We start from the raw sequence: 12,521 nt of genomic DNA, 5'->3' as shown, positions 1-12,521 counted from the left end.
CTTGAAGTCAACTGGAGTTTTGACAATAACTTTAATAGTAACAGTATGAGACCTTCGGGCAGTGGTGAGCTGGTTCGCATGAACTGGTTGTTACATTTAGAAGCCGGTTTAGAACCGGTTGTTAAAGGGTGGGCAAACTCCGGCCCACCTGAGCTCCCAGCTGGGGAGGCTCCCCCGGCCCCTCCTCCGCCTTACCCCCCTCGCAGAGCCCAGCGCCAGCGCTCTGGACCGCTCCTGGGCAGCTCTGCAGCTCCTGCCGCTTTGAGCAGCATGGTAAGGAGGTGGGGCTACGAGCTCCAGCGGGCCGCGCGGCATCCATAACCACTGCCCAGAGTAGCATGGTAAGGGGGCTGGGCCGGGGCAAGGAGTTGGATAAGGGGCAGGGAGTGGTTGGAGGGGGCGGAAGTTCGGGGGGGGCGGTCAGGGGACAGAGAATGGGGGGGGTGGGTAGGCATGGGAGTTCTGTGGGTCTGTCGGGGTGGTGGTGGATGGGGTAGGGGCAGTCTGGGGACAGGGAGCAGGGCGAGTTGGGTAGGGGGTGGGGCGGTGGGGGGCAGTTAGGGTGGGGGGTCTCAGGCTTATACTCACCGGGCGGCGCTTAATACCCAGTTCCCTACCGGGTCGTCGGTAGGGAACCGGTTATTAACATTTTGGCAGTTCATCACTGCCTTCAGGCCTGAACTGGGCCCATTTAGGTCAATATGAAGATGCCTAATGGAGTTCAATGGGCACTGAAACAAGCTTTTAATCAGCATCATTCATGTCAAAAGCTGCAATAGTGTAGTGTTACTTTTCTGGCATAGACCCAGGGCTCGATCCTGCAGGCTTCACTCACAACAGTAATCCTTATGCATGAATGTATTCCCACTGAAGTCCACAGGACTACATGCGTGAGTAAGGACTGCTCATTTGGGTGATGCTTTACAGACTCAGGTCCCTAAATCTTACAGCCAAACATCCATATAGAAAACCTGCTGTCCTGGCATTAAGAGCTGAGTCGTGCTCATCTTACATTGCTCGATGTCAATGGGAATTTTGCATGAGTAAGGCAAATGGGATTCACCCTTAAGAATGTTACCTGACTGTCCAGGATGGTGCATTTGAACCGAAAAGTCTTTTCACCCAAGCAGCTATCAAAGCTGCATCTGCAGCAAGTCTCATTTCAAAAACCCACACTGCTGTTTTATTAGGGGAAGAATCTAGAAAATGTTTAGAGGATGACATTTGAAAGAAATAAAGAGGCTGTGTACTTCGAATAAACCATCCACGTAAATGACACCACTAATTAACAGTTTCATGTTTTATTCTTATTAAAAGTTCATTATCAAATTGGCACAACACATAAAAATAGATTTGTGGTGAACAATACATATTATTATTGCCAGATCATCTCATGCAAACCTCTTTTTAAAATCAGAATGTAACTTACGTGAAGCTTTCCACTGCGCTCACCTCCAAACCAGTATTACTGCAGAACGGAAAGGCTGTGCTTTCTAATGGTTCTGTTCGAATACATACTGCAGGCAAGAAATATTCCCCTACTCATATTTCAAAGTAAATTTAGAAGAATAAAATATACTTATAAACTGATGCTCAAACTTTGTACGTTTCAGGTCAGAATAATAGGACTGTGGTGTAGAAGATAGAAATATCCTCATTCCTATAGACCTACTCCCACTGAAGTCAAAGAGAATTTTGTCATTGACTTCAAAAGGAGGGTGATACAGCTCTGTGCTAACAGACAGATCCAATAGGTCTAGCAACAGAAACTAGGGAAGATGTGTAGTAACGTGGGCGTCTTTATTTTGATGTTGCACACAGTTCTGATTATCATACAGCAGGCAATCCCTAGTTATACTAATTGTATTTTTCATACAAATCACACTGGTTGCTGGGAGGAGCTGAGAGGGTGTATCAAAGCAAGACAAAGTGTCTACAGCTAATTTTTTTTTTCCATTTGGGTTGGCCCCAGTTATGAACGCAGATACAACTTTTCTAATTAATTGTGTAGCTGAGATCAGAAGCTGGACCTTTTCCTTTAACACATTACACAAGCTACACCGCTCAATTTTCAAACACATCCCTGAAAAACAGTTTAACCAAACAGAAAAATATGCACCTCTCACCAAGGAGTAATCTTTACTTTTTCTGCAAAAAGCAGGGAATCCATTGCTAGAGTTCAGTTTAGCTTAAGAAATTAGAGTTTGAAATATTTGTTTGCACTCTTCAAAAAGCGGCGGGGGAGGGGATACCTAGATTCTGCCTTGGGACGTGTGTATGCAAATTGACCTATAGGGTCAAATCGACCTATAGGGTCAAATCCTCAGCTGGTATAATTGGTGAAGCTCCATTGAAGTCATGCTTACATATACCAGCTGAGGATCTAGTTCATATATTTTAAGGAGCTGAGCACAGGTATCCAAGGTCAGAATTTGGCCTGTAGTCACCATCAGCCTGATTCTGATGTCACTTACACTGGTGAAATACCATTGATTTCAGGAAAGTTCCTCTTGATTTCCACATAGATGAGAGCAGACTCAGGCCCCATGGTGCTGCAGTTCTCTATATAGAAAAGTCAGTGTCACTGACCTAAGTGATCAAGGTACGGTGCACTATGGGTCTGCTCCTGGATCCATTTGGCATGTGGCGTTTCCATGGATTTTAATGGAAGGCCCATGCAGGGAGCAGCTACAGGTCCATGTCAGATGTACCATATGATTGTCAGCATTACAGACTACTGCAATAGAATAGCTACCATGTTTTTTTCCCCTAAGTTATCTTCTTATTTACTCTCAGTCCCCGTTTCAAACAAGGAAACTAGGAATTTAAGTAAGGTCAGGTCTTCCAAACTTAAATTCCAAAACTAGTCTCAGGGACATTTGGACATGGGGGAGATGTAGGACTTACAGCATGTGGCAAACATACCTTCACTCACTCTTGTATGCTTTGGTGGGCTGTGGGACAGAACTTGAACTCTGCCTTTGAGCTCACACTCAATTAGCATTTCAACAGTGTGCTACCACTGTGCCATTAGAAAGCCAGTATCATGGCTCCATGGTTCTCATTTCCTCCTTGCGCACAATTTTAAATAATGGAAGATGAAATCTCAACCCCGCTCCTACATACGAAGGGTAATCACCAAAATCTCTGGGCCTGCCTCTCCATTCGGTTGCACCAGCTTCGCTGATCTCAGTGGCGTTACAATAGCCTCAAACTTGCATAGCGGAATGGTGAATCAGGCGCTCACTCATGTCACACGCCGTATGTTCAAAACGGCCCTCAAGTAAGATGTTTGCTTCAAGCAGACTTTACACTGAATTGGTTTAGTAACACGGCATATTTTTTACAAGCGGATCATGGAAACGAGAGGCAATTCAACATCTCACACATAATTTGGAGGTTCACCTACACAACGTGAGACTATTTAGTACAAAATGTTCTTCTAGTTTAGTGCAAATATCTTTAACTGTGACATAGAAACACAAGAAGACATACTATAACATTTTACCCGGCTTAGCCAAGAAAAAGCATTTCCGTGAAGTATTTTCAGAGAAACACTATCTCTACATAATGCTGAAGTATTTCAAGGCTGTTTCTGAGTAGGCAACATTCTTGGATTTAAAAAACAGTAATGAAATCAGGTTGTGTTTTATCACTGCCAATTCCAAACATAACAGTGTGGATTTTAAAGCTATACTAGTTAAGAGGATAGCATCTACTCCTATTGGTATTTAATCACATGGGGCTTTATTCATTCAACATTAGGTACCTCTCATCATAACTGATGGCACTAGGCGGAAATTTACAAAATATCTTACAGCAAAATGTTTCTCTAGTAGATTATTAACCTGCTCACCCCAAGTGGGTCAGCTCAGCACCCAAGAGCTCCTATTGAGAACAATACAAGCTGCTGGCAGTGGAACTCTTTGGAAAACTTCCCATTAGGAGGTGCTGAGTCTTTTTGAGGGTCAGACCCACAGAGGCTGCATGCGAGATCATCCAGCACATCAATGGACTAATACTAAAGGTAGGGTTAAACAAAACTCCCAGAGCTGAATACTCCCCAAATTCCAGGGAAACTTGAATCCAGACCCAAGCTTTGCAGCATAATCCTATCTCTGATTAATACTCTGCATTTTCCTATCCAATCACATAAGGGCCTGGTGATGGGTTGGGTTCTAAAGCTTACTGAATAGAAACATGGAGGGCCTGATTCTTGTCGGACTTATACCACACATCAATTAGTTAAGAGTTGCTCCTCAACGGAGTTAGCTGGTATAAAGCCAGTGTCCAGGAAATCAGAATCTGGCCCTTACTTACATGCTATCTTGATTCTTTATAGCCTGGAACTGCTCAATGGCAAAAAATGAAAAGGCTTCCAAGAATCTACTGAAGAGATGAATGGGCATGGAAGCTGTAACCAGGACTTTCTGCAGGTTTCCTCTGCATCCAAGGCTGCAGATCTTTATGTTAAGCTAAGTCCAAACATACTATAAATGTGTTTATGATCTTCCCTCTCTCTGGGCCTGCTTCTAAACTCATACCAGGGTAAATCAGGAGGCTAGCCATTGAAGTCAATGGAATTATACTAGGCAAGACTGGAATCAGGCCCTATAAGCCTTTTCGTGGGACAGACAAGTATTATGTGTTGTAAAGAGCGACTTGAATGCAGTGGAGAGCCATAAAACAGTAGCTTATAAGGACTGGTATAGGATTAAGAGCCATATAAGGGTGGGAGAATTGGATGGGCCACATCATGGGGTCTGCTGATCCACACAGAGCACCTGTCAGGGACATGTGCTTAAAGTTCACCTTTGCACACTCTGGTCCTGCTGCTGGTCTGTACAGGGCTAGTGCTGGGTTGCAGCAATCTGGGGACTGCTATAAAACTTATACCAGCGGCAAACAGTCCCAAGGGGCAGAAAATGCAGTCAGAGATCAGCTTAGCAGAGTGATAGCCCAGCCAAGCCTCTTGCCCCCAGCTATACAAACAGGGGGGACAGGAAGTGGCATAAGAGCACCTACACTGGCTCTGTGCTCTCAGAGGATTGTTCTTTCTTTGGCGATAGCCTTCTTGGGCCAGTTACATGAGCATTATGACTGGATTCTGCTGGTGATATGGCACAAAGAAGTAGCACCACACCCAAGAGCCTGCCCCTAAATGTTCAAGATTGAGAAAATGCTGGACCAGTTGGCTACTAATGTATCTTCCTAAACATAATTCATCTTCTACCTGCATCTGCCTGGCAACTGTAAACTGTTTCAAAGCTGGAGAATAACCCAGAGGTTTCATGTAAAAGCTTCTTTTCCTAAGATTTTATTTTTAAGAATATATTTTTGTATTGAAACACGGCCAGCATTCTTAACACATTTGAAAATGACACAGTCATTTCATTACTTATGTATCATGTAAAATTGATAAAAACAAAGCAAGACAGGAACATTTCATATCAAGAATCAACCTGCGGTACAAACAGAGTCCAATTTACATATAAAGTCACACACCAGAAAAATCACCTGAAAATAACATTTAGGCTCTGGTTTAAATGGGGGACGGGGGGGATGGGGAGGGGAGAAATCACAGAAATTCAAAGATAAGGCTAAAACTTCATCTTTAATTTGCACTGTATGGCTAGGGGCCCAATCCTGATCTCACTTGCATCAGCAAAACTCCACAGACTTTAATCGAGTTACACTAATGTAAATTAAAAGTAAGTGAGATACGAATCAGGCCTCTACGTTTTTAGCTCATCTGGAGCCTCATCCAAAGGCCACTGAAGTCAACAGAAGGACTCCCACTGATTTTAATAAGCTTTGGATCAGGGCCATAGCTGGAATTTTAGCTCACTGTCTAAGGCTTCCTGATTCAGGGCCAGATTAGCTCAAAGTGAGGGCAAAATGACTGACAATTGGTGTTCTATCCTTAACTCTGGATGTTTCAGTTTTGGTTGGCTTAAACCACATCTTTTTCATACATTTAACATAGTTCAGAGATTATTCTTCCTTTTTTTTTTTTTTTTTTTTTGTTGTGCTACAAAAAAAGGCTTCAAAATACAGGTCTTAAAAAGTCCCTATAATACATTTTTATAAATTGTCTAAATAAATGTTTATTTCACGGACTAGAATATCTCAAAAAGACTTGTTGTAGTCCATTGTGTACATCCAAGGAAGAGTGTATGAAGTCCTAAAGAAACTATGAAAAGTTACTGTGTTCATTCATAGTGTAGAGCAGTTACAGTGTTTAGAGAGCTATACCTATTATTTAAAAAGCTTTGGAAAAGTTATTCATGTGCAGTGGCTGATTTTCAAGTGCTAATAACTTGGCTGTCCACACACTATTTTAAATTTTAATACCAAAGACCAAATTCTGCCCTTCTATGAGAGCAGAGAATTTCCCACTTACCCCCAAAAGGCTAGTGCCCATAATGAACTGACGAGAACAGAATTAAATTCTGCAGGCTAAGTTTCAAAAAGCACAACTAAACCTACAAACCTTCTCTATAAGATTTTTTTTTAAAATCGCTTTAGCTCAGACTTAACATTTACAGCAAAGTTATAAAGTCCTGAAAAACAGTCTATAGTGAATACACGGTCAGACCCCCTACCTTTCTGGGTCTAGAACGTAACCGATCGTTCAGCAAGACACCTGTAGTGCTTCAATAATGATATGTCAAGTTTACCCAAAGAATCTAAGACATTTGTACATTCAAAATACTTATACTTTGTTGGTCTTAATTGTCAGTAAAATCGTTCAGTTTTACTAAGAATACATACAGAGATGAGTATAAATAAATAAACTACAGGTAAGCGTCAAAAACTGTATTAATGTTCCATTGTGCAAAAACTTGTAACAATCTACATTCTATACAAATACCCTGACTAAAATATACAAGCCAAATCCTGAAGCCCTTACTCAGTTTTTGCACAGTTCGTGGGCCAAATCTTCCGCTGGCATAAATCAGCCTAATTCCACTGAAGTTAATGGAACTATGCTGATTAACATCAGCTGAGGCTCTCCCCTTTCTTCAGCAAAACTCATAGAAATCAATGAGAATTGTGCTCAACTGAAGGACAAAGTGTTTGATCATGAGTCATGACCCACTGAAGTCAATGGGAGTTTTGCCATTGATTAAAATGGAGACAGGATCAGGCCCTGGATAAGGATGTCAGCATTTGGCCCTGTGCTGTGCTACACTAATCCACTTCAGTGCAGAAACTATTGGCAAATAAATGTTTTTGTTTAATCGCTGATCAATAGCTGGCTTTAGCACTTGTTTCAGAAATTGCCTTTCTCTGAGAAGGTTAATAGCTGCTGCAACTTATGACAAGACTGTAAATCTTTCTGAATCCATTCTAATTTGATTATCCTGCATGGAGGGGCTAGTCTGTTTGAAGAAAAATGGCTCAGTGTCTATAAATCAACAACTTTCTTCAGTAGGATAAATATCAGTTCAATTTATCAACATATTCTTTACTGCACACAGGAAAGAAACAGTGAAGCTTGCCTATGATAGTTGTGTCCAAACGCAGCGGTCACTGATCTTCCAGATAGAAGATGGCACCTGAGCCAGTTTGGAATCTACAGTTTTCACTAGGTCAGCCGAGTTTAGTAAGACGAAGATCTCCATTTATCTTTATTGTGTCAATTGCTGACAGTGTTTCAATACGATGGTAAAAATCAAAAAGCTGATGTCCATCCACAAATACTCTAAAACGTGGGTGCTCACAAAGTATTTCAACCTGTAAAAAAGAAAAATGATGAGCCAGGTTCACAGTGTAACTGGAATGCTTCATTTCCCAGGGCACAAATGTCACTCAATTATTCTTTACATGATAACTGTTGGCCATTTTATTATTGAAGTACCATGTACCAGTGAGGGCATCGTGGCCAAATTCTGCCTTCCATTACTCTCATAGATCTGGAGTTACTTCACAGAGATCCTTGAGGTTACTCTAGATGTACACTTGTAGAGTCAGAAGCATATTGGATCCCTGTCCTATCGTTCTGCACACAAAAGTTCCACTGAGGTCAATGGGAGTTCCCAGTTTGGAATAATGGCAAAAACAGGCCCATATGCTAAGTAACATGTAATTACAGAGGGATAGATCATGCCTCCAAGGTCACGTGTGGATTTCTACTCCCTCCTGTGCAGAATAAGAAGGGTAGTTGCTTCCACAGCACTGCCCCTCCCTTCAAAGGACTCTCTGGGTGTTGAAATTCATGACAGGGGAAGAAATTAGGGACTGGTTAAGCTGGAGCAGGTAGAGGAGGATGGTATAGGGTGACCAGATTATTAGTATAAAATATCGGGATGGGGGCGGAGCAAAAAAAAGTTTTAAAGGGGCCTTGGGCATTAGCAGGCCCCATGCGCTGCCCTTCCCGCGGAGCCTCCCGCCCCCTGGCCCGCCACGGGCATATGTGGGGCGCAGTGGGTCCGGGCGGGGGCAGCGCAGAGCGGGCAGGAGCCGGGTGGGCGGCAGGGGCCGAATCCCCGCTGCTGCCAGGGAGCCCCGCGCCTCTCCCTCCCGCTCGCGGCTGTGGCTCCTTCCCGGCGGGACATGCCTCCCGCTGCCCCGTGCACATGCGGCGCGTGTCCCCCGCGCCTAGTCTCCCTCCCCCAGGAAGGAGCAGCTGGACGCGCGCCGCATGTGCGCGGGGCAGGCCGGGGGGCGCGTCCCACTGGGAAGGAGCTGCAGCCGCGAGCAGGAGGAAGAGGCGTGGGGCTCCCCAGCAGCAGCAGGGATTCGGCCCACGCCCCCACACCGCCCACCCAGCCCCTACCCGCTCCGCGCTGCCCCCGACCGGACGCACTGTGCTGCCCTGCAGGCTGCAGCAGCCTCCAGGCTGCGCTCCCGGCCCCGGGTGCAGCAGCCCGGGCAGAAGCCCTCTGGTGCGGCGGGGGTGCTCACAGCTGAGCCCCCCGTCTCCCTCCCTTGTCAGCCCCCCTTTGCCTGCCCAGTGCCCGGGTGCTGGAGCTGACTCACCAGCTCCAGGATCCAGGCACCGTCGCCACCCCCTCCCTCCAGGCTTGTGCAGCCATGCTGCAAGCCTGGGAGGGAGGAGGAATGCGTGGTTGGGGAAGAGGCGGGGCCAGGGCGGGGATTTGGGGAGGGAGCCAATGGAGGAAGGAGAGGGAAGAGCTGGGGAGGGGGGGGCGCGAGTGCCAGAGCGGAGGGCAAAATTTCTTTTTTGTCCAGTGTCCCGACTAATGTCCCGACGCGGGACAAAGAAGCAAATATCGGGACCGTCCCGATAAAATTGGGACGTCTGGTCACCCTAGGATGGTACCACACTGGGTATGCCTGGGGTCAGGGAAGGATGCACATCATCTCCCCCTACTGCCCTATGGAGACACCTTGAAAATGTGATGTAGCCTAGTGCTGTATCATCTGTTCTGCACAGCATTGTCCATGGTGACTACTCACATTTAAGGGAATCCCTAATCTAGCTGCAGTCAGAGGGAGTCACTGGTAACGAAGCTCCCTCAGAGCCGTATTGCCAGGAAGCAGGGATGTGAGGTTGCTGGGGGCACAGAGTGGGTCCATGTGATCCTGGCCATCACAGATCCCTGGAGATCCTCGAGATATGGTCTAATCATGATTTTTAAAGGTTAACAGGAGTAAACAACACACCCTCAGGCTTTCTGGGGCCTTGTGCAAAATCAGACAGGCAGTGCCTGAAGCATGCTTCCACAGCCTACCCTGTGTGGAAGACTGTTAGCTTTTGGGATTGGAGGAGGATTATCTTGGGGCAGGATGGTTTAGAAGGATTTGTTATGGGGGTCAGATAGGCTTTATTACTAGGGAGAGGGGGAGGCTTTTTCTGGGTTAGCTGCATGGAGAAAGCAGCCTGCCTGCCTTTCTCCTCCGTGCACTTTGAGGTTGCTGAGAGCAAGGCCCTGTGCAGAGGCACCCTTTGTTGGCTATGATTAGCGAAGATGTCTTCATATAATCATAAAAATTAGAGATGGGAAAGTATGAGGTCAATCCAGTCCATCTCCTTGCCAGTGCAAGATTGTTCCTTAGATATCAGTTTCAAACTGCTACATCTTTACATTGTATAAGATTTGTTTAACTCCAGGGTACAGAATTACTAATGAGATTATATATATATATATATATATATATATATATATATATATATTTTAAATCTATTAACACAATGGGCCAAAATCAACCCTGGAGTAACTCCACTGGGAACAAACAAACAGTTACACCAAGGCTGAATAAAGCCCTCTTTAACTATAAAAATTACAAACAGTATGTCCACTATGATTTTATAGCCTATATGGGAAAATATTCTAGAGCTGCAAATATGAGCATATGCATGAATACACACAACTGCTGATCAATACTTTAATGCCTTTAGGTCTCTTAGTTGTTACCGCAACAGAAGAAATTCTTGTACCTTAATGTGATTTCTGAACATGCACACAAAAATGTGTTGCACTATCACATCAAGTAACACCTTGTCAAATATGATGTATATTCTTCTGCTGGTGGTACTCACCCTAAATGGCTGGTCTGGAATAAATGGAAAGTAAGGAATTGATGATTGTTCTTCGCCCCATTCGCCAGATACACAAGCGTTTCTGAGGAACTGTTTGTCTGTAAATACAGCTTTCAGTTCAATGGCTACATCCGCAGGAGGATCTTCTGATTCCCCACATGTTAGACTGATGTCAAAGCTGAAATAGGAATAAAACTGCTCTCACTTGGCAAGAAAGAAGCAAACAAATCCAAAATGCAGCACGCCTGATTTCTAAGCTTATTCAACAAGCAAATCTGAACTGGTAAGGGAAACTGCTAGTCCCCAAAGTTGAGAAAGGGACCAAGACACAATATACACTCTGCTCTTATATTAAATTGTGTCCTCCTTTAAAATGTTGGGAAACAACGATCCTTTTAAGAAATGCCCCCTCTATGGGTCAAAGGAGAAATCAGCACTCTATAATCTCTGATAAAAATAGCTGTCTTCAGAAATGATGCATGTTTTCGGGCAAATTCTTGTCATGGGAACGTAGTACTTTCTTGGAGCGCTTCATTGGGAAAATGCAGACAGGACTGGAGCAGCCCTGCCAACCAGAAGCAAGCTCTGCCTCTGTGTTATTACCTCTCGGGATTGAGATCCACCATGCCCATAACTAAGATCTTCTTTCCTGGCCTCATTCCTCCTTTGATGTGTCCACAAAATGGGACAATCTGGAAAAGAACAGCAGGGAATCAGAGGGAGGAACCCTCAAGCTGGAACCAGACTGGGCCAAATCCAGACCACAAGCACAATTATAGGAAAGGGAGGGGTAGCAAGTCAAAAATCATTTACCAGCCGTGGAAAATACACATCTGCTTGCACTGGGGATCCCAAGGAGTTGTTTAAATGCCCGTCCTCTATTTTCTAAAGACAAAACGAACACACGCTGAGACAGAGAAACCACCGCTCCTTCTGTGCATTTATTACCGAGCCTGCCTGCGATTAGGACGGTCTGCAGCAAATAACAGCTTGGGGACGTCTCTCTGCAGCTTGCCAATTTAATTTCAAGTCACCTCCTCGAGATGGTCCATAATCCGAACTCCTTTGCAAAACAAAGGGTGTTTCCTGCTCTCCGAGGGGGCTTCTCTTAACTTCCCAGGAAGCGCTCGGGCTCCAATTCAAAAGCCAGACGTCGAGCCCAGGCAATATTTAGCTATGCACATAGTCTGTCCCCCGACCCCACCAACCTCCAGCTGCATGTAGGAGCATTCACAGACACACCAATCTCTTCCACCTGGCGGGGGAGGGGGGGAGCCACAGCAGGGGATGGGTTGCCTCCCCCCATTCAGCACTCCAGCCCAGCCACCGCATCCTCCCTGACCATAGCCCCCCCATAAGCCGCAGACAGCCGGGCCGATTCACGGGAGGGGGGGTTGCGGCACCAGCCCTGGCTCTGGTGCCGCTAACAGGTATGCTGGAGACGCGGCGGCCGGTGCCCGGAGCGGCGCTAGACGCCCAGCGGCTCAGTCCCAGGGGTGGGCGCGCTGCATGGCCCCCGGAGCAGGGCCGTGCCCCCCCCGGCAACAGGCAGGAAACGGGCCACTTACCAGCGCGTCCCTCTTCGCCACGGATCCCGCCATCTTGTTGAATCGGTGCAGTTGTGAAGGCGCAGGCGGCCGGTGCGGGGCTGGATCAGCTGGAGCGGGAAGGGGGAGGGAGCGGGACGCGCTGGGCTGGGCGCAGCCGGAGCTGACCCGGCCGGGCGAGGGGGCGGGGGCTCGGCGCTGGACCCGGAGCCAGGCGCTCCTGCAAAGCCCGCCGGCTCGCGTGCACCCAGACAGGCTGGTGCCGCCGCGGTGGCAGCAGCAGGGGAGGTGGCAGCAGCGAAGGCTGCGCCGCCTCGCCAGGCAGGCGGCATATAAAGCCCTGCCCCGGCCGTGGGGCAGCCCGGGGCAGGGGCCGGGTGGGGACTCGGCGAGGTTGTTGCAGCGTGTTCCACTTGCAGCTCTTTGGACGCGGCGAGGAGGGGGCCGGGCGGCAGCGCCGCTAG

At 46.6% G+C, this 12,521-nt stretch overlaps 1 protein-coding gene across 1 annotated transcript; it reads right to left on the bottom strand.

The window, feature by feature from the left end:
* Positions 1-1,273: 1,273 nt before the first annotated feature.
* Positions 1,274-12,272, bottom strand: LGALSL (galectin like). Its single transcript, XM_054023479.1, has 5 exons — positions 12,079-12,272; positions 11,324-11,395; positions 11,114-11,202; positions 10,511-10,688; positions 1,274-7,740 (listed from the first exon to the last, which is right to left on the bottom strand). Exons 1-5 carry the CDS (start codon positions 12,109-12,111, stop codon positions 7,597-7,599), a joined length of 516 nt encoding a protein of 171 aa, XP_053879454.1. The 5' UTR covers positions 12,112-12,272; the 3' UTR covers positions 1,274-7,596.
* Between the last annotated feature and the right edge of the window lie 249 nt (positions 12,273-12,521).

Source organism: Malaclemys terrapin, chromosome 3 (genome assembly GCF_027887155.1).
Source record: "Malaclemys terrapin pileata isolate rMalTer1 chromosome 3, rMalTer1.hap1, whole genome shotgun sequence".
Classification (NCBI taxonomy): domain Eukaryota; kingdom Metazoa; phylum Chordata; order Testudines; family Emydidae; genus Malaclemys; species Malaclemys terrapin.
The sequence above is the reverse complement of the archived record's forward strand: the minus strand, read 5'-3'. Positions and strand labels throughout refer to the sequence as shown.

Excerpts from the sequence above, each read along its gene's own strand:
- LGALSL (XM_054023479.1), bottom strand. The coding sequence starts at position 12,111 with ATGGCGGGATCCGTGGCGAAGAGGGACGCGCTG. Across the intron at positions 11,396-12,078 it reads TGGCGAAGAGGGACGCGCTG|AAAATAGAGGACGGGCATTT; the intron begins GTAAGTGGCCCG and ends TTTTGTCTTTAG. Across the intron at positions 11,203-11,323 it reads ATGTGTATTTTCCACGGCTG|ATTGTCCCATTTTGTGGACA; the intron begins GTAAATGATTTT and ends GTTCTTTTCCAG.